Consider the following 26,237-nt stretch of genomic DNA (forward strand, 5'->3'; position numbering starts at 1 on the left):
ACTTGTTCTAAAATGCAAAGTATCATTTCAGCCACTGTATGGTACTTTCAGAACCCAAGATCTCAACACTGAGATAACTTGGTATTTCACGAACTGTGGTGTTTTGGTGAAAGGTGTTGAGCAGTAGGAATGTATTCCTTGGAAATTCCAGTTCCTGGGGTACAACTATCATTTAAGTCTGCATAAGCAATGTTGTTAACTTTGTAGTGGGTGCTGACACCACACAAATGCTTTACAAAAAGCAAGTAAATCCTTGAGCTCTTTCTAGGGGACGGGGGGTGATGGTAACCTACTTTTAACCCAGTGTTGTTATTAACCTGGGTTGTGCACTCTAATTTTTGTGTGTTCCTTGTGCTGAAAGAGAAGTTTTGGTGGGCTGGAGATTGAGCCAAAAGGAAGTCATTCTTGTTGTCTTTGTGACCCTGCGTATTGAGAGAATTTCCTTTCTTTTAAAGGTTGTCTGAAGTTATCAGCGAAGTGACAAGTAATTCCTTGTCTACTTGCACAAAATCTGGTCCTTCTCCCCTTTCTTCTCCAAATGGAAAGCTAACCATCGCTAGCCCTAAACGTGGTCAGAAAAGGGAAGAAGGGTGGAAGGAAGTTGTAAGAAGGTAAGCAAAACCTTCCCCTAATTTTATCTCACATATGTCCCTTTTCCGATCATTTTAATCAGAGATCATTTTAATTAGTGTAGACCTCTCTGGGGCTAGTGAATGCAGTTCTTCCTAGAACAAGTTTTTGCTATGTAGGTGTAATCTTCATAATGTCCTTGCGGCTAATCTGCCCATTTCTTCATGCCATCGAAGTGTTTCCTAGCTAATGTTGTTTCTTCTTCTATAGATCCAAGAAGGTTTCTGTTCCATCAACTGTCATATCCAGAGTCATTGGCAGAGGAGGATGCAACATCAATGCTATACGTGAGTGCACAGGAGCACACATAGATATTGACAAACAGAAGGACAAAACTGGAGATAGAATAATAACAATAAGGTAAGCAGGCCACTCCATCTGTTCGTTCCTGTGAGGATTTTCTCTTGGCAGAACATGCTTCTGTATAGAAAAATTGAAAGGTTTGACTTGATTGTCCCTTGGAAAAAACAGATGCTGCTTTAGGCTAGTGGAGACAAATGGTGTGAAGGGAAACAGAGATGAACTATGGGTCTTCTAACTTTGCCTTTGTGCAAAAGAAACCTTTGAAGATGAGGTGGAGAAGGCGGATATGTACTTGTTCTGGGCATGTCTAAATATGTAGGCATACTTAGACAAATAAACTTTCTAATGAGGCAGTTTTGTTTTTTTTTGATTAGAGTACTCAACTTGAGCTTCTTAAATAACAGTCAGTAGCAAGAAAATGCCAGCCTCACTCCTGAGAGGGTTTTTTTGCTGTTAGCATGACAGAAGACAGGCTGGATACTGTGCTTGAGGTACTTTAATGTGTGTAAATGTTTTATGTGCGCTTTCGTTTTCCCCTCCTCTTGTTCTTTAGGGGTGGCACAGAATCAACGAGACAGGCCACGCAGTTGATTAATGCCTTGATTAAGGACCCAGATAAAGAAATCGATGAACTTATTCCAAAGAACCGCTTGAAAAGTTCTGCTGCGAACTCCAAAATAGGGTCATCAACACCTGCCACCACTACAGCTGCTAACAGTTCTCTCGTGGGGATCAAAGTGACCACCGTAGCTGCTTCATCAACATCTCAGACTGCCTCTGCGCTCACCGTGCCTGCAATTTCTTCAGCATCCAATCACAAAACCATTAAGAATCCAGTGAATAACGTGCGGCCTGGTTTCCAAGTCTCTCTTCCATTAGCATATCCTCCTCCGCAGTTTGCACATGCTTTACTCGCTGCTCAGACTTTCCAGCAAATCCGTCCACCTCGGTTGCCCATGACCCACTTTGGAGGTACTTTCCCACCAGCTCAGTCCACGTGGGGGCCGTTTCCCGTTAGGCCACTGAGCCCCGCAAGAGCTACCAACTCACCTAAGCCTCACATGGTGCCTCGCCATAACAGCCAGAACAGCAGCGGTTCTCAGGTGAATTTGGCAAGTTCTTTGACAACTAGTCCAACAGCTACAACAAGTTCAGTGGCTTCTACTGTGCCTGGTTCTTCTGCAAACGGCAGTCCAAGTTCACCTTCAGTCAGAAGGCAGCTTTTTGTCACAGTTGTGAAGACGTCAAATGCCACGACAACCACTGTGACAACCACAGCGAGTAACACCAGCACAGCGGCTACGAATGCCACATATCCAATTCCTACTGCCAAAGAACACTACCCTGCATCTTCCCCGTCATCCCCTTCTCCTCCTGCACAGCCGGCAGGCGTTTCTAGAAGCAGTCCTTCAGACTGTGCAGCGACCTCTCCGAATAAAGGTGCACCTTCATCTGATCAGGAAGTGGGTAGTCCGCCAGCAGTAGAAGCGAGCAGCTCGACCAGCAGTAGGCAGCCCAGTACAGGTTCTGGGAGTACTTCTGTGCACCCTGTTCATCAACAGCCTCCGGGAACTCCTCTGCAAGAGGCAAGACCCCCTCTTCAGCAACCTCAGGTTCCTGCACCAGATCCTCGAATGGTTGTGCCTCCCAATTTAGCGGCAACGAGCTCATCTGCTCCTGTGGCAGGTCCAACAAATGCCCCGATGACCTATCCCATGTCTCAGACATCAATGGGGTCTTCTCAGCCTGCAGCTAAGATGGAAACCCCTGCCATCAGACCGCCTGTCCATGGAACTGGTGGTGTCCATAAGAATCCAGCTCCTGTGCAAAATTCTTCTGTCGCAGTCCTCAATGTTAATCACATTAAAAGGCCCCACAGCGTTCCTTCTTCAGTGCAGCTTCCTTCTACCTTAAGTACACAAAGTGCTTCTCAGAATTCAGCCCATCCAGCAAACAAGTCCATGGGTAACAATTTCAGTGCTACTTTACCATTTGGGCCCTTCAGTACGTTGTTCGAAAACAGTCCGACGTCTGCTCATGCCTTCTGGGGTGGTTCTGTTGTTTCATCTCAGACAACGCCAGAGTCTATGCTGTCAGGAAAGTCTTCATTTTTGCCAAATTCAGATCCTTTACATCAGTCTGATACTTCCAAAGCCCCAGGTTTTAGGCCACCATTACAGAGGCCAGCTCCAAGTCCCTCAGGTAAGTCTGTGTTTTGTGTTTGTATCTTCATAATGTATTCTTCTAATAACTGCTGCGTGTTTTCATTTTAAAGACTTAATACTTTCTGCCTCGGCTTTTGTGGTCATTTGTGGTAAATCACTGTCTGCCCTGCAATGAAAGCATGCTCTAATACAGTTTATTGTTCTTGTTTCTGTAGGCATAGCTGAGTTCATCTTCCTTTTAAGTGCCACCTGTCAAATCCCATAACTATTTAGGAGCTGATGAGCTTGATTAAAGTCGAGCTGTATTCTTTGCCGTTCCACTCTACTCTTCTGCAATAGCTGAGATAATAAAACACTTTTCTGTTGTTTCCACCTTCTTTCTGTGCCACCAGCTAATAACTATTCTGGTTTGTGATAACCTTCTGCTTGTTCTTAGATTACAGAAACATTTACGCCCTCTTTAAAGTGTTAGGCTGATTAAAATATAAATAAATCCCTGTTTTAATGTGGGCTTAGAGAGAAGGTGTATTCTCTTAAATACTAAATTCAATTTAAAAAAATAATATTTTCATGGACTTGCTGACTTCTGTAGCAAGATTTTTAGCCTTCTGCACAAATAGAAGCCAAGGAGTTGTCACAGAATTTGTTCTGAAGCTCCCAGAAAGTACACACACAGTTCATACCATCTGTGCTTGTTTTAGTAGGATCTTTGAGTTGGTAGTGTAGCTTCACTTATCAACTGAGAAATTTAACAGCTAGTTTTCCATGCTCTGTAAATATAATAATGTTGAGGAGCTCTTGAGGAAACTACCCATGAATTTTGGGCAACTTAGTATCTTTTTTTTTTAATTTGTTTGGACTTTTGCACATGCATATGCTATATATCACTTGAATATGCCCATCAGGTTTCTGAGTAAAATCAGTGCTCTGACCATGGTAATACCACGATCTCAACAGTTTGGAAACCTGTAGGAGCAGGAGGTGAGGTTGGAAATGTCTGTAGAGTCAGGGAGTGTCACATCAGTTTATAGGAGATAACCTGAAGAACTTGATGGAAAAGGTTGGATTTTCATAAGGCGTGGTGCAGAGGAGGCAGCTGCTGTGCTATTTTATTCTTCTGCCTGTTTGTGGTGAAATAATTTTTTCCAACTATGACTACAAATAATAAACTTAAAAAATTGCTTTGAGTAGGAAAATGATCCAACTGTCACAGCAGTTGGACATAAAGTTTTTTTGTTCACTGGGTCATAAAATTCCTGTTTGTTTTTACATTTCTTCATTGAGAATATTAAGAGGATAGTATTGCTTATAGTTTGGACACCTCAGCTAAGGTGAGTTGCTCTTGTAGAATTGGTGCCACTGGGTCTTAATAAGATGCCTTTTTATTAAGCAAAGGAAAATGGATCTCTGGATTGGAAAAACAATCACTTCAGTGTTGGTCAAGGTGTATATATAGAAATTGTTTTCCAGTAAAATGAAATGTGTATGGGAAAAAGTCGTCAAATTTTTAGTATTACCTCAGTTTTCCCTTGTACAAAATCACACTTGCTTGAACCTACAAAAATTTAAATTACAAGATAATGAAACAGTTATCTTTCTGATGTCCATTTACATCAGAAGACACACTGTGTTCATTAACTGATTTCCATTCGAGGTATCTGCATGGTAACGTGAGTCATGGGTGATTTATGTACAGCACAATTGATGCATACTATTGAAATCTGTGGAGCATGAAGCTTAAGACTCCCAATTACTTTGAAAAATAATAACAGAAAATCCTAACTGTTTGGGTACAAGTTTTCCTTCTTTCCTAGTTTTTTCCCTGACACGAGAGACCTTTTTCATAGAGATCTGGCAATAATGGGAGTCACTTCTGCCAATTTCTCTCATAGGTATTGTCAGTATGGATTCACCCTATGCTCCTGTAACACCTTCTTCTACACACCTGGGTAACTTTGCCTCAAACATTTCGGGAGGTCAAATATATGCACCTGGGACACCTCTTGGCGGAGCACCTGCAGCTGCTAATTTTAACAGACAACATTTTTCCCCACTTAGTTTATTGCCTCCATGTTCATCAGCATCAAATGGTGAGTTCTAGTCAGCAAGAAACTAGTTGAGAAGCTATTGTATTAATAGGAAAAAAACAGCCTGGTACTGCCTATTTTAGGTAGGCTTTTCTGGCTATGGTTATTTTTAACTTCAGGGTTTTTGATATTTTCTAAACCATTATGCAGCCACAGATTGAGATGTTTTTTACAGGCAGCTAGAAATCAAAACTTCTATCAGAAAATTTTAGTAGCTATGGTTTTGTCATACTTCTGGAGTTCCTTATTCTTGTTGCAATTAGCACTAGACTACTACTATATATGGCACTCTTTCAGTCACCTTGCAAAAAAAGAGTGAAGGATTTTGGTTTGAGGGTATTATTGTAAGTGTGAGCAGTGTAAATCATGTAATGATATTTCTACGAAAGCCAGTCCTACAGGTGAGGAGTTATTTGATGTTTTTTAAAGCAGAACTGTGTAATGTATTTCAGGGGAAGATGCTTAGGGCAAGTTCTGGTACCTTCCTCCATTACTGGCTCCTGCAGTTCTGGCTATGCAGCAGAGTTTTCTGGAAATAAAAATATTAACTCTTAAAAGCCAGTTTTTTCAGGGAGTAAGTTAATCAGTTTTACTGGCGATTATGAAAAGAAAACAAAAACCCCACAGAACAACTCATAATTAGAAAAACAACTGTAAAACCCCAACCACCACCATTTTGGTTTATTTCAGCTATGCTCAAATCCTCTATTGCTGATACACAGTAATGCTTAGTTAAGACTTTAAACTGTCTGTTGCAGTGCATGTCCACTAGCTGACAGGGCATGGTACTTATTTTGTGTAAGAAATAAATGTTGAATGTCTCTGATTTGCAAGTATAACTGTTAAAATTATGTTGAAATGTCTGCTGTATGAATAGGGCACTAACAAACTAGTCATTTTCATTTTTGCTGTACAGCTTGACATTAAGTGACAGGCTTATAGTAATGTGTGGGGGGGTCTGGCTGCTGTTCCTAAATGTACTTGTTTTTCTGTAGAATCTCCTGCTCAGTCAGTGTCTTCTGGAGTAAGAGCGCCATCTCCCACCCCCTCAGCAGTGTCCTTGGGATCAGAAAAACCCACTAATGTTTCTCAGGACAGAAAAGTTCCTGTTCCAATTGGGACTGAGCGGTCTGCACGTATTAGACAAACTGGAACTTCTACTCCATCTGTTATCGGGAGCAACTTAGCCGCTCCAGTGGGACATAGTGGAATCTGGTCCTTTGAAGGTATAGGTGGCAATCAAGGTACGTTGTGTTGATAGACATCCATGTGCTTGCAGCTTGCTGCAGTATTGTCTTTTCCTAATTCTCCTTTGGAGCTGAAAGGTGACGATGAAGTAAGATCTTACAGATGAGCTTTTTCTAAGGCAGGTGGAGCAAGGTCTTTCACCTGCTATCCATTTGTCTTGTTTTATCAAGGTCACAGAAAAACTTCTTTTGAAACATCTTGGTTGTGAAGGCTTTTTACTCAAAACAAGATATAACAAGGGAAGTAAAACCATCCTGTACAGGGATGAACTGCTGGAGGATCGATTTATTTAGGAAGAGGAGGAAATGAAGGCCTTCTAATTTTTTTTTGTCCAGTCACGCTATTTGTCTTTTACTAAAATAAGGCTCTGAACTATAGTCTCATGGAACTCAGTATTTCACAATTGATTAATAATTTACATTATTGACATACAGTTTTTCTCAACAAATAACTCTTGGATGCAAATTACATGAGACCTGTTTGTTGTTTTGTGTTTTGTTTTTTTTTTTTAATTGTTGGATCTTTTTCTTTTTTTGGGGTGAGGGGGAGAGAGTCACGAGAGTATGTTGGATTGGAACCTGTAGAGGTCATCTCAACCTCTTGCACAAAACTGGATTTGCTGTGAGGTCAGACTGGGTTGCTCAGGCCTTTATCCAATCTGATCCTGAAAACCTCTGAGGATGAAAACTGCTCAGCCTCTCTGAACAACCTGTTCGACTGCTTCACTGAGCAGCCCGAACATCTCCTAGGGTTTTAATAGGCTGACAGTGCACATTCTTCTCGTGTTTTTTTCCCTAATGCAAAATAGGTTGTATCCAAAAGCTTTTTTTTAACCTCTGTTCTGTTCATCTGTGTAGTGATTGGCTAGTCATCATGAAGATTCTATGCGTTCTCTAGGTATAAAAGTTTGCCTTCATGTATCATAGCTTTGGTTTTGTACTGCTGCTTTGTTTCTGCTTTGTACAGGTACTTAAACATTTGATATTTAGTTTAGAATGGAATAGACTTTTCTCTTGCTAAGAATTAAGATGGCTTCAGAAGAGTTTCTGTGTACACCCCCAATCAAACTTCCTTATTTTATTTTGAAAAAATGGTTTGCCTGTTGTTGCCTGTTGTTTGCAATTTGTAGTAACAGTGCTAAGTTGCCTATGATGAATTCATGCAATTAGAATATAAGTATACAAGTCCACCAGACATTTTTTGCTTGTTGAAAGTACTTCTATGTCTGAGTTCATGATAAAAAGCGTGAAAGAATGATAACAAAGTGGTGCAAATAGCCTTCATAGTATGCATACCTCTTCCTCAGTATAAAAGGTGCAAGGAATTGAGTTTTTATGAGGAGGAAGAGTTAGCACAAATGCCAGGTCTCCCTCTCAATTGAAGGAAAGTTGCAGAGGTGATACCTCTGCAAATTTGGAACTGTTCAAAACGCCTTGCAATGACTTTGCAGAGTTATTCCGCAGCAGCAACTAAGGTACCGTTTCAGATGCTATTCATCCCACATGCAACCAAGTTCTAATATAGATGGATGCAAGGGAACTGTAAACTGAGCAAATACCACTTCTAGAAATGTGGTGTGCAAACATTGATGCTGATGATTAGCAAGTGTCAAGGCTAATGCTGTTGCTGTGTCATTCTGTTAGATAAAGTGGACTGGTGTCACAGCGGAATGGGGAGCCACATGATCCACAGGCCCATGTCTGATCCAGGCGTGTTTTCGCACCAAGCCATGGAGAGAGACAGCACGGGAATCGTAACGCCTTCCGGTACATTCCATCAGCCCGTTCCTGCAGGATACATGGACTTCCCAAAAGTTGGGGTAATGATCCTCTTGTACTTTGTGTGCAGTACTGCTTGATTTCTACCTCAGTGTTTCTGGCAATAAACAATGTGAGGTACTGCTCGCTGTGCAGTTGAGCAGGCATGAGCTAAAACACAAACTGGCCTGACAGTATTGCAGAAGCTGACATCTGTCAACAATGTCCATGATGTAATAAATACATGCCGAGAAAGGTTTTTCTTTAATTCAGGCTTTTTATTACTGCTTTAAGACCATTTCTTTAACATGAATTCCCTTTTGTTACTGTCCATGTTTAATGGGTGTAGTGTTTCTGAATACATACTGACTTTTGCTTTTTCCCTCCCCCTTAAGGGTATGCCTTTCTCTGTGTATGGGAATGCAATGATTCCTCCAGTAGCCCCCATCGCAGATGGTACTGGAGGCCCGATATTTAATGGGCCTCATGCTGCTGACCCATCTTGGAACTCGCTGATAAAGATGGTTTCAAATTCCACAGAAAATAATGGGCCTCAGACGGTAATATTTTTTTATCTTGTATTCACCATTTTCTTTTAGATTAAGGGAAAGAAAGTATTAAAACAGAAAAGTAGAAAGTATGAAAATCACCTAGTGTTTTTTCTTGTTGCTCATTCCTTTAAATTTCTTTGCTCTTCTTTCTAACCTCCCTCCCAGCACTGAGTGCTGTATGCATGTACAGACAGCTTGTAACTGTCAGTTGTCTCTCCAAAAATAAGCTCAAGTTGACACCCAAGTTAAAAATCAACATCAATAAGTTAATGCAGTTTAAAGGAGTGTAGTTGATTCTGTGAATGTATTTGTGCTTGAGAAATAGGATGTTTGATTCCAGCTGAATATGGAGAAACTGCTTATTCAGTCAGAGTAGACACCTGGTTAATTACTGCAAATGAGTTTCCTTGATGATGTTGTAGGCAGGTCCTTACACAAAAGATATTCCTAAACCATGTATTTTACTCAGATGATCATGATTTGTCTGTGCAGTTCTACACTTGGTAAAACACAATCAGGTTGCTTTTATGAGAAAAGCCCTTCATTTGCTGTTACATAAGCTTTCCCATCTCAGGAAGCAAAAACAGCATTAGGTCTTGCTATGGTTTAACCCAGCAGACAGCTAAGCACCACACAGCTGTTTGCTCACTCCCCCTCAGTGGGATGGGGGAGAGGATTGTAGACAAAAAAAACAAACAAACAAACAAAAAAACACTCATGGGTTGAGGTAAAGTCAGATTAATAAGAAAGAAAAACAAGGAGGGAAAAAATACCCAAAAGAAGCAATGCACGACATGATGGCTCACAGCCAGACTGTTCCATAGCCAAGGTACCCCCCCAACCCCCAGCTAACTCCCTCCAGTTTTATTGCTGAGCATGACATGTGGTATGGGATATCCTTATGGCCTGTTTGAGTCAGTTTCCCTGGCTGTGTTCCCCTCCCAGTTTCTTGTGCACCCCAGCCTCTTCTCTGGCAGTGCAGCATCAGAAGCCAGAAAGGCCTTGAATTAGCATAAGCACTGCTCAGCAACAACTAAAATGTGTGCTATCAACATTATTTGCATCCTAAATCCAAAACATGGCACCATACCTGCTACTAGGAAGAAAACTCTGTCCCAGATGAGACCAGGACTGGTCTAAAGGGTCGTTGTTAGGTTTTAAAAGGTATGATGTCTTCACTGGGCTGGGAGTTGGTACAGAAAGGGAGGAAGTAGATCATCAGGCCGTTGCTTTGATCTTGCATTGGTTATAAGCATGTTGATTAAATGTAATTTAGGTACTGGGATGGTGTTGACCTAAACCTCCTTCATGTACTCAGCCAGTCACTTATCATTAGTTCTTATGTTGAAACCCCATGTTTATTCTTAATTATACACTGAGCTCTGTTGTACTGTTATTAAACAAAAATATTTCTGGACATTATTTGCTTGGGAACTACTCAAAATGTATTACTCAATTGAATTACTCAAAACCACTTTCAGCTCTGGCAGACCACAGGGGTGCCGATATCTGTTGTTGCAGGTGGTCGGTCTGTTTGGGCAGAGTTTCTGTATTGCTCTAAAGTTGCTTATGCCGATTATCTGGTAACTCCTGATTTAGTTGAACAAAAACAATAACAAACCCCTTTGCTCCCCAAAGGTGGCTGTGCTTTGTTGCACTTGAGTTTTCCCAGAGCTGCGTTGCTTGGTATGCACTGGGAGAAAATAATTCAAGGTGTCAAAGTCAAGTTCTTAATCATCCTAACATTTTGAGGTGAAGAGAAAATAAAGCCTGTTGTTCTGAAACCCAGAAGTCTTCAGGAGTTGTGGTCACAAATAATCTTGCACATGCACAGAGCTGTGTTAGTTCTCCGTGACAGTGGACCTGGCATGCTTTGAGGGCATACCTTACTTCCCTCGGTCTAAAGGGATACATTTTTCCTGTCTAACGCTGTAAAATATATATTGCACCCGTGTTGCTGTAATGGAGGAACCAGTAGACATAAATATTACTGATTTGTTTGGTTTTAGTGTGGAGGAAAGCATTTGGGCTGGGTGAAAGTATATTTTGCACCGTGTAGAAATGAGGAACAAGATGGAACTTGTGGCCAAGGTGAAATGAGTACAGGCAGACAGATGAAAAACCTATTTCCCTCTCCAAAAGCCTTTTCTGACCTGAACTGCAGCAGGATAACAAGTGATGAAAGTAAATCAGGGTAGCTTTTTGATGATTTATTGCTACGTTGTCCAACGTTAGAATTCACCCCAGTGCAGTGGAAATTGTAAGCACTGCAATGTGGCTTTGATTTCTGAAATACTTTGAGCTGAAATATTTCCTACGTGGTATTAAGTTAAGCTCTTTTTCTTTTTCAGGTGTGGACTGGAACTTGGACACCTCACATGAACAGTGTGCATATGAACCAACTTGGCTGAGTGGGATCAACTTGCTAGCCTTGAGATTCCTTTTTTACAGAGGAAAACACAAATGGCAGAAACAGTTTATGTGCTCCCAGATCATTCTACTGATGTGCTTGACTGAAGTGTGTAGGCTTTTTGCAGAAGAACTTACTAACTGACCTTTTTCTGTGAACATTGTGACCGCCCATTCCCCACCATCATACGTTTCAACTTAGTTAGCCTTTATTCTTTCCTTTCCTGTTTGTTTTTTTTTTTTTTTTTGACATAACTTTCTGTTGAAGCTGTTCTTTGGCTGGTTGGTTTTAGTACTGTAAACTGCTTCTGAGCAAACACAGAAATTTAGCAAAATTATGTAAACTTGATCCTGAAGTTTTAGAATGGCAAATAAATGTACAATTGTTTACATAACAAATGGCTAAGCAGAAAGTAAATTTCAATATGTCAGTATAGAGGCTCTACTTTATGTAGACTTAAATTAATGTGAGATATGTACCTTCATATTCAGAAATCTGGATGTTTCCTTCATACATTAAACTATTAATAAGCATAACTTTTCTACTTGTGTAATTTAAGTACAGTATAAAAACTGGGCATTATCAGAGGGTTTCTTCCAAATGTGTGTTGGATTTCTTTTTCAGGAGGTATACGTCAGTTGTAACTAGATTTTAAGAGTTACCATTTTCCTTGCATGGAAGGCTTTTCAGCCGAAAGTGCTTGAGAAAACAGACGTTTGGCACATTAAGAGCTGTCTCCACACCAACTCCCTTACTTGCCCAGCAAAGGAGGCAAATGTATCATGCTGCAGCATCTATTGAAAACTTATTCTTACAGTTGGGTTGATGCAGCTAGGCCTCTTCTGTTCTGTAAGTGCTCCCAGAGCTTCTGCTCATCCAGTTCCTTCCTTTGCCTGAAAAAGTAATTTCAAAAGATACATACTTGGTATGTGTTGGTTCAAGAACCAACTTGCATATTAACTTGCAGTTACAGTAGAACTTCACCGATGAAAACTGGCTCCAAACGAAGGCTTATTTCAGAATAAGTGGCTTTGTTTTAGTGGATCATGTTACGTTGTCAACTTGCTTGCTGACCAGAGATGGTTTGTCTTGGGAAGTCCAAATGAAAAATTCCTTACCGTCATCTTCAGTAGCTGTCACCTTCCTCGCTTAGTTGTGGAGCAAACACCAGTGTTGGGAAGAAACTCAGGGGTCCTGTGAGGAAAGGCTCAGTCAGCAGTGACGCGGAGCTTGAGTCAAGATCCCTGTACACATTATGTATACACAGCTTAAAGTACATGTACAAGTTGAATGTCTTTCTGCACAAGACAGCAAAGGACCACCATGATCTGTTGTTACTGGTTATCCTCTGGAGGAAGGCTGAAGGGAAAGCTTATTATTTTTACTTTCTGTGTCACTCAAATTCAACCCTTCTGTTTTAAGTTACTCTCCTGAGACATACAATCTGTCCAAGAAATGACACATTAGTTAAATGGTCTGCTTTTAAGGCATGAATTTTTGAAGTGCTATTTTGTATTTATTATGGTGGTACTTAAGCAACGGGGGGGAGGGTAGGGAGGAATATTTGTCCAAAGAAACCTATTGCCTTTTAAACATTAGGCAATTTTGGAGAAGACCGGAAGTTTTGTGTGTACTGATGTCCTTTTACATACCCTTAGGTGATGGTCTCATTAAGCAAGCTAATTTTTCCAGCTCTCTGATCACTTGAAGTATGTTGTATAAAGGGGGGTGTATCAAAATGGGTATTGAACTGAAGAACTGTTAAGAAAAATTATTGCAATTCCATTTCAGTACCTTACTATGAGTGGAGAATAGTGCCATTCAGGTCTTGTGTGACCTCTTGCCCTCTCCTAGAATTTTAGGCTTACTGCTTCAGTGCTAATTGGGATTATTTACGTTCTTATTCTGAAATAATCCTTCACAGAGAGACTGCTCAATATTTATTACAACAATGTATTCCGTGGCACAAACGAACAGAGTTTCTTAGGATGTGGTTTCTTACTGTATTTTGTCAACTTGAAAATCAAACTGTGGCCAGGGTAGCATAGGCTTGGTGCTACAGCTGTGGCATTGGGCTTGTTAACTGAAAGCCTGGGCTCTGTGCAAGTCTGTACTAGGAACATTTTTTTCAGATACGTTTTTTTATATTTCAAATGTACTGCATTTATTTGACCAATAAAAAAAAAAAAAAGGAACGTACTCTTCTGAGACCTGGCAGGTCTTCTTTATTTTAAAAGAAAACAGCCCCATGCTCTAGATAGAAGCCTCATTTCAACACAGGACTCAAGGGGAAACCTAGGGAGAGTGAACACAGCTGGTGCAGCAACTTTGCGATGTGGGGGCAATTGCTTTACAACTGTGGGGCTAGGCAGGAGGTACGTTGGGGCAAATAAAAGCATTCACTGCAGCGGTTGTGCGGTGAGACGTTAATTGCCCTTCTCAATGGCCATTTTCCTCTCAGCCCTCTTCCCTTCCTTTTGCCCTCATCCAAAATGGCGGCGCAGGCCCGGCACCTCACCCTCCCTCCGCGCCCGGTGCATGCGCGCTGGGCGGGCTGCGCGCGCGGCGGACGTTGAGAATGTGGCGGCTGGCGCGCGGCGGCCGACCGGTAACGGTCGCCGCTGTGGTGGCGGCGGCGGCGGCGAGCGGGAGCCCCGGCGGCTGGTACGGGTGGCTGGCGCAGACGGCGCCCGTGCACTGGGCGGAGGGCGGGCTGGTGGCCCTGCAGGCGGCCGCCGGGCTGCCCTGGTGGGCCGCCATCGTTTGCGGCGGCGCCGCCCTCCGCACCGCCGTCACCTTGCCGCTCGCCGCCCACCAGAGCCGCCTCCTGGCCAAGGTGGGTCCAGGCGGAGGGGGGGGGGACACGCAGGAGATATTGTTTGTGGGAAAAATAATAAACGGGGGCAGCGTCGTGTGCGCGGTGCTGTTATTTTACCACAAAAATGCGGGTCTGGGGCCGTGGCGGCTGTTCCCGCCTTTGCCCAGGGTCTCCTTTGCTGACTGGACTCGTGTGGAGAGGGGCGCTGCAACCCGCGGATGTGTTTGTTTTTTGTTTTTTTTTTTTTGTAGTTGTAAACTTGCCTCTCATCGTTTATTTGTCATTCCTTGAATGCTTAAAGCCTAAATATAACTGAAAAACGTGAATATGTTTTGTCACGGTAGCCACATGAAAGCTTAACTGCTTCAACTTGCATTTAAAAGGTGCTCTCTGTGCCTCGAGTTACCTTAAACACAACTGCGAATCACGGCGCTCCTTTAAAAGTCTGATGTACTTTAGCCTTCAGTACCTCCTAAACGTCTATTTTTTTTCCTCAAAAGTGAGGAAAATGAAGTTACTAAAGAGACTATATACTGTCCCTGCAGCAATAAATGATAGGAATGATCAGATCTATGATAGGAAATTTTTCCTTTTCTGTTCTTTTTCTTTGGCAACTTCTGAGGATTTTAGGTTGATGCACCTAAATGGTCAGAGCTCAAGGTTAATTTGGAATTAATGAGGTCTTTGCTCATCATCTGTATATGTTGTGAGAGATAACAATGGGAAAGGTTGGACAGGTCTTTAAAAACACCTGTGTTTCTCAGACATGAATTTTCAGTGATTATAATTCAAAAAGTGATAAGGCAAAATAAGTGCAATTTAATTTCTTTTTTGTTTGTTTTTCATGTAGAGTTATGTATTTTGTTTCTTCTATAGTATTCCATTCGTTTTCTTCTCTTTTGATTGCAAAATCGAAAGTTGTATTGCAGCGTTCCATAATGGAATCTGTTCTTATTCTTCAGAGACGGTGCAGTTGTATCCTGTGGGAGTTTAAAATACATTTGAGGCTTTTTGTTCCATAAAGTGTCTTGTTACGATCCCTTGTGTGAAGACAGATAAAAATTAAGAATAAAATTCAAAACCCAATTAGTTTTACTGGTATATTTGATTGGTATTGTAAATATTTTTCATTAGTATTCTCAGATGCTTATTTTGTTTACATATAAAAGGTATTCATAGATTTGTGCCTTGTCCTTCACAGTAGTTTTTAATGTATCCATATGAGTATCCATATGAGGTGAGGAGAGGAAGTGGTTCTTACATGTAACTGTTTGTCTGTTCATAAACATGTTTCCTTTTCTTTAGCTAGTTGGAAAATTTACAACCTGAAATTAAAAAACTTTCTGAGCGTCTTCGCTATGAAGTTTCTGTTCGTGGGAAGCAACTGGGTTGGTCTGATAAGGTTGCCAGGTAAGATGACAGTTGCATGTACCCTACAAAAATGTTCCAGAGGGGAGGTGTGAAAAACCCTGCAAAAAGCAACATTATAGAAAGAGTCTGTGCTTGCCCTAGACTTAGGTGTTTTTTACTGCTTTTTAAACTTTTTGTGTGTGTGTGTGTGTGTGTGTGTGTGTTGGATATACCCTAGAAGGCAATGCTTTTAGCTCTGATTTTCTGAGAAGCTACCGATTAGATGTCCAAATCTAGGCACTTTCATCTTTACTCACAACTAAACTTTCCTTAGCTATTATGGTGTTTGTGAAAATGAAGGCTTGGATGGTTGTGGTTTTGTTCATTTCTTAGTGGAGAACTGCACCTCATTTACTAGCAGGAGAACTTAGCTAGGACATTGAAGACTGCATAACTGATCCATGGCCTCTGTGTTGGAAAAATGATATCCCAGTTCAGACAAAAAGCATTGTAAAATAAAATACTGTAGTCACTTCTAGCATGATGACGTGAAAACTCATGAGAAGTTGCTTACGGGAGCAGAGCTAAAAGTTGAGAGGAATGGGGTCTGGCAAAAAATAGGGGGAGAGAGAGAAGCATGTTTTAAGATGAAAGACCTTCAGGTGTTCCAAACATAACATGTAAATAAGTCAAGTTGACATGCCCAGCCTGTTGAATTACTATTTTAGAATTTGAGAATTTCTGCTATATCATATTGGAAGAGGGTTTGTTTGTTTGTTTTTGTTTGTTGTTTTTTTCATTATTATTTTCTTTCTAAAAGGTTTCATTTTAAGAAGAACCTACGGAGGATTATCACGGAACTGTACATTCGAGACAACTGCCATCCCTTCAAAGCCACCTTACTGGTGTGGGTGCAGATTCCGATGTGGGTCTTCGTGTCCCTCGCTTTGCGCAACTGCAGCGTTGGTGCCTTGAACTCAGAAGGTGATCTGCCTGAAGAGATGCACTCAAAATAGTCGTTTTTCATTCAGCTACTGTTTTTATAGGCACTTAGTTGGTTAAAGAGCATAATGTCCTGAGTCTGACATACAAGCTGATCTAAAAACTACTCTACTATTAAGTTTTTAAACTTAAAATAGTTTAGGCATAGATAAATATCTAATAAAATGGATTGAAAATGTTTCGATTAGGTACGTTGTACGTGTTGTGTTAGAGTAGACTACAGTTCATTTAATCACGGAGCTTGCTTCTGGACCACACCTACACTTTTTTTTGATCTGAACTGTTTCAGTTGGTGTTAACAGGACCCAGACACTTAACTGATATCAGTTTATATGCTTTCAGTATGTATAATGAGGTTGCAAGCTGGGGGATGCCTGTTTAAAAGCAGTATCGGGATCTGAGCTCTGAAAACAGCATGGAACGTTTCATTTCAATACACTTGTATTGTTTTGTAGTTTACTGAAGACAGAGTTACATTTTGTTCTTCTGAAAATAAAAGTGACAAGTGATATTGTTATTAAGAAAAATACAATTACTTCAAAAGTACAAAAAGTTGAGATTGTGTCAGTGTAGGTTTTTACAACATGTATTCTCCTTTTTGGCTTATAAAATGGCTGTTCAGATCAACCTAATTTGATGATTAATCAGCCACTGGCTGTCCTGAATCAGTGGCTATCGTGAGTTAACCTGCATCTCTCTTGCATCTCCCACCATTTTTCCTTTGTAGTGGTAGCAGACTGCCTTGATATGTGATCTTTTACACAAAAGGCTTTTTTTTTTTTTAATGTCATTTGTTACATAAATAAGGTGCACCTAGAAATTTGGGTGATTTGTCTGCCATATTTGGCACGGCTCTGACTAAAATTGAGGTAGAAAATCATACTTAATTCCATGCCTTCTTTTCATTTTTGTTCTAGTTCAAGAACAGTTTTCGACAGGTGGAACATTGTGGTTTACAGACCTCACAGCACCAGATTCTACGTGGATTTTGCCAGTTTCACTTGGGCTCTTGAATTTGCTGATAGTGGAGGTATGTTGGTGGAATAAACAGAATGATTCCAAGAGGATAATTTTCATTTCAGATTTTTAAGACAATATTACTTGTTTTTAAAACACAGTAACATCGTGGTAGCTTCAGATTATGACTGCTTTAAATGCAGAACTGAAAAATAGCTTAATTGTTCCATGTATTTGAATGTGCATGTGTCTCGTTTAGAGGTGAAAAATTCTGCTGAGACATTTCTGATTTACCTCATTTACTTGACTTGAGCCTCAGTAAAATTTTGTGTCAGCTCTGAAGCTGATCTTAAAAGACTTCTCTAATGAGCTGCCTGGTTTTTAGCTTCAAAAAACACTTTTTTAACCTCTGAAAAAAACTGTTTCAACCTTGTAGTCAAAATTAACAATATTATTTGTTCTAACTAATATATTGAAAAATCTAGAACGGTGGAAGATAGCTGGGGAGAGGAGTGAATAGAAACAAAATGAAGAAAGTAGTCTTCGTTTTTTTTCTTCTTCAATGGAAATGTGTTTTTTGTTTTGTTTTTAACTCTTTCTGTTAGTTGTCCTCATCAGACTAACCAACTGGATTTTATTCTTCCTCCATTGTCTTCTGTGTCACATGGACTAAGATTGTGTTATGAGAATACAAGACTGTAGACTTGATTTTGTTTTCATTTGATTACCCATCAACCAGTTTTGATCTGTTTCCTCTCGGTAGCCCTTTATCAGAGGACTGTTCTTGAGGACGAGGTGCTAGAAATTCTGAATGTGCCACAATGGCTGTGTAAAATGATGTTGCCTTGAAATGATTTAGATGGGTACTTTGATAGGCCAATACAATTATTTTACAAAAATAAATAATCACATAAAACATGAAACAAAGGAAAGATTGTACTAGGTTGTTAATTGAAATGGATAATGAGAAAATGAAAATATGTGAACAGGGGTACTAGGTTACAGGAAACCTCGCTGTTACTGTTATTTTCTTTTTTCTTTTTTTTCTTTTTTTTTTTAAACAACTAACATGAGACAAATACTTTATTTATAACTGTGAGCTTCTTCTCTCTCTCCTTCAGATTTTTGCCTCACAAAAAATGGAAGTTTCCAGGTTCCAGAAGCTTGCTACAAATTTCTTTCGAGTGTTGTCAGTAGTAATGATCCCTGTTGCTGCAACGGTCCCCTCAGTAAGTACAGAGTCTTGGTGGTGTCTGCGTTTACCTGTGACTTTTGGCCCTATGAACGTATGAAATAGGCCAAATCACTGGTCTATGTGATAGATCTCTATTACCATTTATATATATATAAAATATTCTCTATTTAATGGTCTTTGTTATAGTGTGCCCTAAAACAGCTAAGACTTTCTGCCTAAGCATGCATTTGAATTGTTTACACACTGGGATATCATTGTCCAAAAGGGAAGAATATACAAAATCACAGTTTCTAAACATCAGTTTCACAAATTAGGCTTGATATAAAATTCAGTACTGCTAGCATGCTTTCTGTGATTCCAGAAATGAGAGGAAGTGCTTTTTTAAGGAGATGCAAATGAAGCTCTAATATGTATTTGCTTACTGTAAGAGGAAAACAGCTTAGTTTTTAGATTTGGAAATTTTCCATATCCTTGTTAGAACACTTCTTATTTTTATCAAGTGTTCTACTTCTGAATGTTTTTGCAGTGGTTAGCAAAACAATGTGTACAGTTGGCCGATCAGGTTTATTTAGTCTGAAACACAGGTGTTTACGCAAGTTGGCCATGAATTAATTTATAAACTGTTATCAAGCTTCAGTGTAGATGACTTTTTTCCCAGAAGAGTTGAGAGAGAGTGAAAAATACATTTGAAATGGAAGTGATTTTGTTATTGAGAGGAGTGTATTTAGGTGAGATTTTTTTTGATAACTAGGAATAACTTGTGGTTGTGGTTTGTGAAGAGCTGCCTGAGATTGTAGTGTCTTCATTGCATCTAGGGTGGCTGAACTCAGTATTTGTCTTGTTGCAGTCCATGGCGTTGTACTGGTTGTCCTCCAGCTTCATGGGACTCTCACACAACCTGTTGCTCCGTTCTCCGACCTTTCGCCGACTGTGTTGCATACCAAGGACCAAATCTGACTCGGATACTCCTTACAGGGATATTGTGTCTGCCTTGACTACCAGATACGGTTTTAAGAAATGATGTTTTGAACTGTTGGAAGAGCTGTCCCACAAAGCTAGCATGTGTAATTGAGAAGTGGTATTTTGTTGAGATGTACTTATTTTACTTACTGTAAAGTGCTGCAGCTGAAATATATTTATTTTACAAAGGAAATGCTGACCTTCTGGCTATAAGGAATGATTCATCAGCACAAATTTATGTTTATTAGGAAGTTTGGTTTTGAGGATGCTGATTTTGCAATTAGTATGGTCTGGTGATGGAAGTCCATCACCTAAATTGTTGTAAGGAATTGTGAAGATGAATATTGAATAAAATCGTGACTTATTTAGGCTGCCTTGTAGTGAAGCTGATCTGACCTGTGGACTATTGAACTATGAATTCTAGGGTGAAGAGGAAGAGTAGATGGGCTGACATGGTGTAGTTACTGGTTTGTTGATTTAGACGTGGATGCATGTTGACTGGTAATCAGTTAGAGTCAATTGGAAAGTAGAGTCAAATTGTGTGGTTAATGTGACATTTTGCAACAGTTCTGACAGATGATTCTTGCAAACTGCAAAGTAAGCTAGGTCATTACCAGTCTTTTGTGCATCAGATTTGGAGTTAGGAGGCTAAGTGTCTTGTTTCTGGTGTACACCTGTTGAGTGATGACATTATGGTTTTGACTTTTTTTCATGAATAAAATTGAGTAACAGCAGCCCATTGTACCTACTAAAATGATGCAAGTAGCATCTTGATAAAGAAGAAACCAAATATTTCATGCAACTGTACATCAATTACTCTAATATAAGTTCTAAAGGTAAATTGCAAATGCTTTATGCCTCAAAGGACCTGTGTTTCAGTGTGCTTTTTTTTTTTTTTTTTTTTTAATGTAAGCATCTGTGTAATTATATGTAAGCACTTCCTGGAGGGGTAATTTATGTTTATGTCTAACCTTGCTTTGCATACATTTAAATTAGTAGATGAAGCCTGTGCACACTGATGTTCCTTTGCACAGAAGTTTGTGCAAGTCCAGTAATGTTTTCTTACAGAAGCAGCAATCAGGATAGAAAGCAAAATATTTCTTTGCTTATTTCTTTGCTGTCATATGGTTGTCATACAACAGAAACAAGATAATTCATGTTGTAACTGTTCAAGTCACTGCTCATTAATCTTTGATAAGAGCAAGTAATTTTAAAAATATCCGTGGTGGTTTTTTGGTTGGTTGGTTTGTTTTTGTCGGACGAGCACAGTGCTGACAGCAGACAACAGTACCAAGTCAGTGATCACATGCCTTTGTCATGGCAGAAAGACTCTGGAGTCTTCTGTTTTATTTCTTCCATTTGTTTCTAGTGTCTTTTTTCTTGTAAATGTACTGTTTAACACTATTACTGTTTCCTTAAGAATAATGGTGAATTTAGTCTTCTATAATAATGTTCCTTTCCCAAAAAGGTGTTTCCTTCCTTTTTGAGGTTTCAATCAGAGGTTGTACTGTTGTGTGCAAACATGCATGCAGTTCTTCAGGTACAGGAAAGTAGGGTTGGTATTACAGTAAGAAGGTGCATTTACAAGATTTTGTATGTTGGTTGATGAACATATGGGGTTTTGTCATTTTAAATGTTGGAGAGTGACTCACCTCAGAATGCTAGCTGGCCTGGCTGAATGGAAAAAAAGGTAATGAAGCTTGGTGAGATATTGCAGTTGATTTTTGCTCACAGATTTTGAGAATGGGTGAGTTTGGTATACTTTGTGACCTCAAATAGCATAGCAGGATTTAGTGAGTTTACTAATGCTACTGCTAAAGCTAAAGGGAAGCTTTTTGTCGACTAAAATGGCAACGGGATAAGACCTAAAGGGCCTGGCTGATAATTTTCTTCTGCTTAGCGACATAAGTCTCATGCAACTAAAGATGGCAGGAGCAGGCCCTTCTTCCTTCATTATGGGTTTATAATTGTTTTGTAGTAGATCTCTACTAAGGTAGTGTAGAGTGTGTGATTTTTCTGAGTGATGGTGAGATCAAGTGGTAAGTTTAGCATTTGTTAAATAAACACAAAAATAATAGAAATGAATAAAGAAGAGTAAGCAGAATGATGACAAGATGTTTGATTAAATGGGAACTGGCCATAGATGAGCATATTTAAAGTAAATATAAGAGGTCTTGAGTGTTTTCAAATCTCACATTGCAAAACTATACCCAAACTCGAAGCTATGAAGACTAACAGGAAAGTGCTCAGGAAGTGAATTACTCCACATTTGTGGTTTACTTGCTTCCTACACTTTGCTTTGAAATACCTGGGGACTGTGACCAGCAGAATTTGAGTAGAGCTGGAGCAGTTCTCAACATTTTCAAAATGGACACCTGGTAACTTGAGCCATGTTCACAGCTTTGCAAATTAGAATTCTGCTTGCTTGCTGATTCTGATCAGCTCCAGTGCTCTCTGTGACATATTCATTGTTTTTGTCTCATTTACTCCTCCAATTAAATTGCAAAGTACGCTTTCTCATATCTATGAGATATTTATAGTTTTTGGCTTGTAATTTTAGGTTTGGAAAATAGCAGTGAACTGTTTTTTTGTCCTTGCTCCTTACTTTGATTAGAAGTCAGTCTGTAATATGAATTCATTTCTCATGTGTGCATTCTCAATCCCCTGATCTACCCTTACTGGGTAGAAGTCCAGTAAGGCTGAAGCTATGTTGTGCTGGTAATGTCATTATTCTTCCTCTCTGAAAAGGAGTTGAGACATTGTACTGGCTTTGACTATTGTTTCTGTGTTGAAAAATTATTATATATGGTTTTAAGGTGAACAAAATTTAAACTGTTCAGCCTAAAACTGGGGAAAAAAATAAATATTTCTGCATATTATTTGAAGCAAACGAATATGAGGCAGAAGTATTCAACCATTCACCACTTTGCTTTTACGAATTTTGTACCTCTTTGGCCAAGGAGCTTCAAGTCTGTTAACACGTGGAGAGCTATGTGCAAGGCATACAATGTTTGATTGTCCTTTTCACAGGGTAAATATGACAACTGAAACAGTGGTTCCTCAGAAGCAGACCGTAGTCAAGAAACTATGATATATCACTGTGGAGAGCATAGCACAGCTCGTGGTTTGTACAGCTGACCAGACAGGAAGAATTTTATAAAGAGGAATGTGTTTCTTTGAAAGATCAGGTAGGATTTCTTAGTATTAACATGATTGTTATGAAGATAACAAGTTGGGTTTCTTCAGCAATTGAGGAAAGCATCATTCCTCAAATTTAAGAGGTAATGTGACAGGAATTTATTTTAAGATGCATCTCAGGGAAGGCACTCATTTAAGTCAAGTAGAACCTGGAGATAAATTCCATAGTGCACTGAGCATTGGTTTTCTGCAGATCTGCAAGTTTCCTGGCAGCAAATAAACTGTACCATGCAGCTTGTTTCAACTGTTCCAGGTACGGAGGTGACAAAACTTAGTCTTCCAGCTCTGTTGAGTCAAGTTTGTAGCTGTTCTGGCAATTTAGTATTCAGTGTATGTAAAATAAGGGAGAACCTCTGTATTGGAAGAGAGAGCAAAAAATTAGGTGTTTCTCAGGACACTGTTGGTTAAATGTAAAAAAGAGAACAAAACAGCAAAAAATCCTGTGTGGTTACAAGTTGACAACTCCTACAGGCAGAATATTTCAAGAAATAGCTATATAAATAAGGAAAACTGGTTTTATCATCAAACACTCACAGAAGAACTTTGTCTTTGCCCATTCCAGTTTGCATAGGCTGACACTGGAGAATCCAGCATTTTCAGTATCTTCTGTTTATTTGGAAATGCATGCATTTGTGCGATACCACTGTTTTATCTTTGTCAGAAATGTTAGCCGTTTTGTATACAAGTTTCATAGCTGTCCCTCAAAGAGACAGGAAGGAACAAAGTGGATAAAAGGAACAGTTGTTTCACTATAAGTATTTTCACTCTCAGAATATACAGGTTAGAATTCCCCAGACTGGGAATTCTAATTCTTCCAGTATAAAAAAGCACTGTTAACTTTTACTGGTATTTTTGTTTCTAAATTGTGTAGCAGTGGTTCGGGTATAATGTAGGTTGGTGTGGTGGAGGGCCACAGGAGGGCTGTGAGGATGCTCAGAGCACTTCTATGAAGACAGGCTGAGAGTTCGGGTTGTTCAGCCTGGAGAAGAGAAGGCTCCGGGATACCTTGTAGTGGCATTCCTGTACCTAAAGGGGGCCTACAGGAAAGCTGGGGAGGGACACTGTCAGGGAGTATGCAGTGATAGATAGTACAATGAGTAATGGCTTTAAACTAAAAGAAGGTAGGTTTAGAGTTAGATCTCAAATTTCTACATTTCAGCAAGTATCTGCCAAAGTACTCCCTAGTAATAAGCTTTCAGTAAAATAAAAATAAAGCTTCTTAATTTATGTATAGTTTCTGAAATTCAGTTAGTAGATCTTGCTGCACAAATTCTTTAAATTCTTTTAACACAATCAAAAGCACTGGAATTTCTAAATTGTTTTTCCTAGCATTGCCAAAAAAAACAGCCCTCTGAAAAGCAGAAGCAAGTTCGGTTCATCCCTGGGATCTCTTAACAACATAAAGCTGACCTTTAAACAGTAGCATAAATAAGTTAGATTGACTGTTTCTATTCCAACATAATGGATGAAAAATCTAGAAAAGGGGATTATTAAATAACACCTTAGGCATGAAAGAAGATTCATGGACTTCAGCCACAAAACTGTGTGAAAGCTGTTGACATAAAAGGCAGGAGAAATTGTAAAATAAACTATAAGTCAAGAAAGTAAACGTTCCACTCTAGGCTGAAAAAATCCACGTGCCTCAGACATACTTCAGTCTTGTCTGAGAGCTATACTATAGATACTACAAGCCCTTAGTAAGCAAGAGACGGCTGGAAAGGGGAATAAAATATTTTTTGTTTAGAATATGTATACTTCGGTACATAAATTTATGTACCCTCCTTTCTTCTTGTAGCTTTTCTCCCCAATGCCACGATCTTAGTTTTTGTCCCTTTCTCTCGAAACTTATGAATAAAGGATTCTTCCGGAAAGTGTTTTGAAGCATATCTGAAAGCTGTGGTAAACTGCTCTTTTACACCTGTCAGGATGCTATTAATCTTTAACTAGTAAGCAAGATGAAATCAAAAATCAGTAACTACATTTTACATATATTACTTAGACTTCTCCGTTTAGCAAGAGCACACAGGAGATTGCTCCATTCTATTGGAATCTTTCTCCTAGTCTGCTATCCTCAGCGTTTACGTAGGTATCAGTTAACAACAAGTTGTCAGGTGTCTTTGATCCTCCTTTTCTTCCTTTAACTAATAAATGCATTTTTCTTAATTTGTTTCTTAAGAAAAGCTCACTCTAATAATTGATAATTGCATAGATTAATATGGAGCATGTGCATGTGGTGTTTTGTTACAACTCTATGCCTATATTGAAGTGCTAGCATTGTCAGCAACCTCTTTTAAAAGGAAACTTATACTTAGTCTTTGTGTACCCTTCCTCCTCACCCCCAAAACTGCCATGTTAGTGAATTCTAAGTACCACAATTATAAAATAATTCACCTCTTGTGCGTTGTGTCAATATTGTGTTGGACTTCAAGATTTTTCTCTCTTACAATGAAAGGTAAGAAATTATTTACTTATTTAAAGATTTTAAAGGATTTTCCGTTTAAAAAGTAAGAACTAAGATTCCTGCTTAATCACCTAAGTGTACGATTTTAAGAGAAAACAGATAGGGGATGTGTTGTTAATAAAAGCATTTGGAAGTCTTGTGCATGAGACAGTTATTTTTAAATGCAGTTTTGTACTTAGTAATTAAAATGCTATTTTGTTGTGTTTAGCATTCTGTGCATTATGCCTGGATTTCAGGATATTAACATTTCTCATGGACCCATTAGTTCTTTGTATGAATATTATAGTATTTCACAGGTCATGTACAGAACAGGTTCTACTAGAAGAGTTTCTAGTTATTGCTTTCATGTAAACTGAGTTTACAAAAAAATGGGAGCAAAATTTTTAGCACCAAATTTTAGGCAGTTAACTGAATTGCAGTGATCTGTAATGTGTTTGAGTGCTGCCTTAACTTTAGCATAGTGAAACTCAAGAAAAACAGATTGCACCATATGCTTACAAATCTTGTTACTTGCATGTGTTCATCTTGCCACTATTTTCCTCAGTCAGCTGTTTAACCATTGATTGCATGATGGAATTGGAGAATCCTATTTCTCCTACAGTTGTATTTTGACCTCAAATTAAATGTCTTCAGGCTTTCTAAAGGGTATCAAGAATCAACTTTCTGTATGAGGACATGAATCTTCTAATTGGTAGCTCTAACAATACGTTGTAACACTTGGTTTACTGTATACATTTGTGTTCACAGAGTTGTAACTTTACAGGTACAGAGAGATAGTGTTTCTGACTGACAGCAGCAGTTCTGGAGAAAGAGCCAAGTGCAGATGCCATCTTGTAATGGCACTGTGTTCATACAGGTTTGGCTGGTTTACTAATGGAGTTGTTGTTAGTGTCTGGTTGTGAATAAGAACATCACTGATACAGCTACATCTGTATGTTGCTGGGATATTCTGTTCCAAGTAGAACCTTGTGTGTGAGAAACTGCAAGTCAAAAGATGCAATGAAAGCATTGTGTCTAAGCAGAAAACAGAGTGAAGGTGGCTGTAATGAAAGTATTTTGCACCACCTTGGAAGCTTTGTGGGGATTTGCTGACAAGATCAGTGCATTATCTTGCATTCCAGGGACTACAGCTAAGTTTACATGCT

General features: G+C 39.4%; 2 protein-coding genes across 4 annotated transcripts in view; both read left to right on the top strand.

The window, feature by feature from the left end:
- Positions 1 to 12,059, top strand: part of ANKRD17 (ankyrin repeat domain 17) — an 86,228-nt gene extending 74,169 nt beyond the window's left edge. For 2 of the 3 annotated variants that reach the window (XM_084286399.1, XM_084286400.1), the window contains exons 27-34: positions 456 to 611; positions 841 to 990; positions 1,487 to 3,135; positions 4,991 to 5,188; positions 6,181 to 6,429; positions 8,077 to 8,252; positions 8,586 to 8,750; positions 11,093 to 12,059. In XM_084286399.1, the coding sequence (XP_084142525.1) occupies positions 456 to 611; positions 841 to 990; positions 1,487 to 3,135; positions 4,991 to 5,188; positions 6,181 to 6,429; positions 8,077 to 8,252; positions 8,586 to 8,750; positions 11,093 to 11,152 (2,803 nt within the window). In that variant the 3' untranslated portion in view covers positions 11,153 to 12,059. The remainder of the gene's footprint in view (positions 1 to 455; positions 612 to 840; positions 991 to 1,486; positions 3,136 to 4,990; positions 5,189 to 6,180; positions 6,430 to 8,076; positions 8,253 to 8,585; positions 8,751 to 11,092) is intronic. The other variant, XM_084286401.1, reaches the window with a different exon arrangement.
- Positions 12,060 to 13,709: 1,650 nt separating this feature from the next.
- Positions 13,710 to 25,293, top strand: COX18 (cytochrome c oxidase assembly factor COX18). Its single transcript, XM_084286681.1, has 6 exons — positions 13,710 to 13,987; positions 15,279 to 15,379; positions 16,140 to 16,303; positions 17,239 to 17,351; positions 18,400 to 18,507; positions 19,321 to 25,293. The coding sequence occupies exons 1-6, from the start codon at positions 13,730 to 13,732 to the stop codon at positions 19,492 to 19,494; spliced, it is 918 nt and encodes a 305-aa protein (XP_084142807.1). The 5' UTR covers positions 13,710 to 13,729; the 3' UTR covers positions 19,495 to 25,293.
- The last annotated feature ends 944 nt before the right edge of the window (positions 25,294 to 26,237 follow it).

This window comes from Netta rufina (assembly GCF_964035555.1).
Source record: "Netta rufina genome assembly, chromosome: 4".
Classification (NCBI taxonomy): domain Eukaryota; kingdom Metazoa; phylum Chordata; class Aves; order Anseriformes; family Anatidae; genus Netta; species Netta rufina.

What these genes read in the sequence shown, in the direction of transcription:
- COX18 (XM_084286681.1), top strand. Translation starts at nt 13,730, where the DNA reads ATGTGGCGGCTGGCGCGCGGCGGCCGACCGGTAACGGTCGCCGCTGTG. An exon ending in TGGTGCCTTGAACTCAGAAG is followed by an intron (nt 16,304 to 17,238) that starts GTGATCTGCCTG and finishes TTTTTGTTCTAG; the next exon opens with TTCAAGAACAGTTTTCGACA. An exon ending in TTGCTGCAACGGTCCCCTCA is followed by an intron (nt 18,508 to 19,320) that starts GTAAGTACAGAG and finishes GTCTTGTTGCAG; the next exon opens with TCCATGGCGTTGTACTGGTT.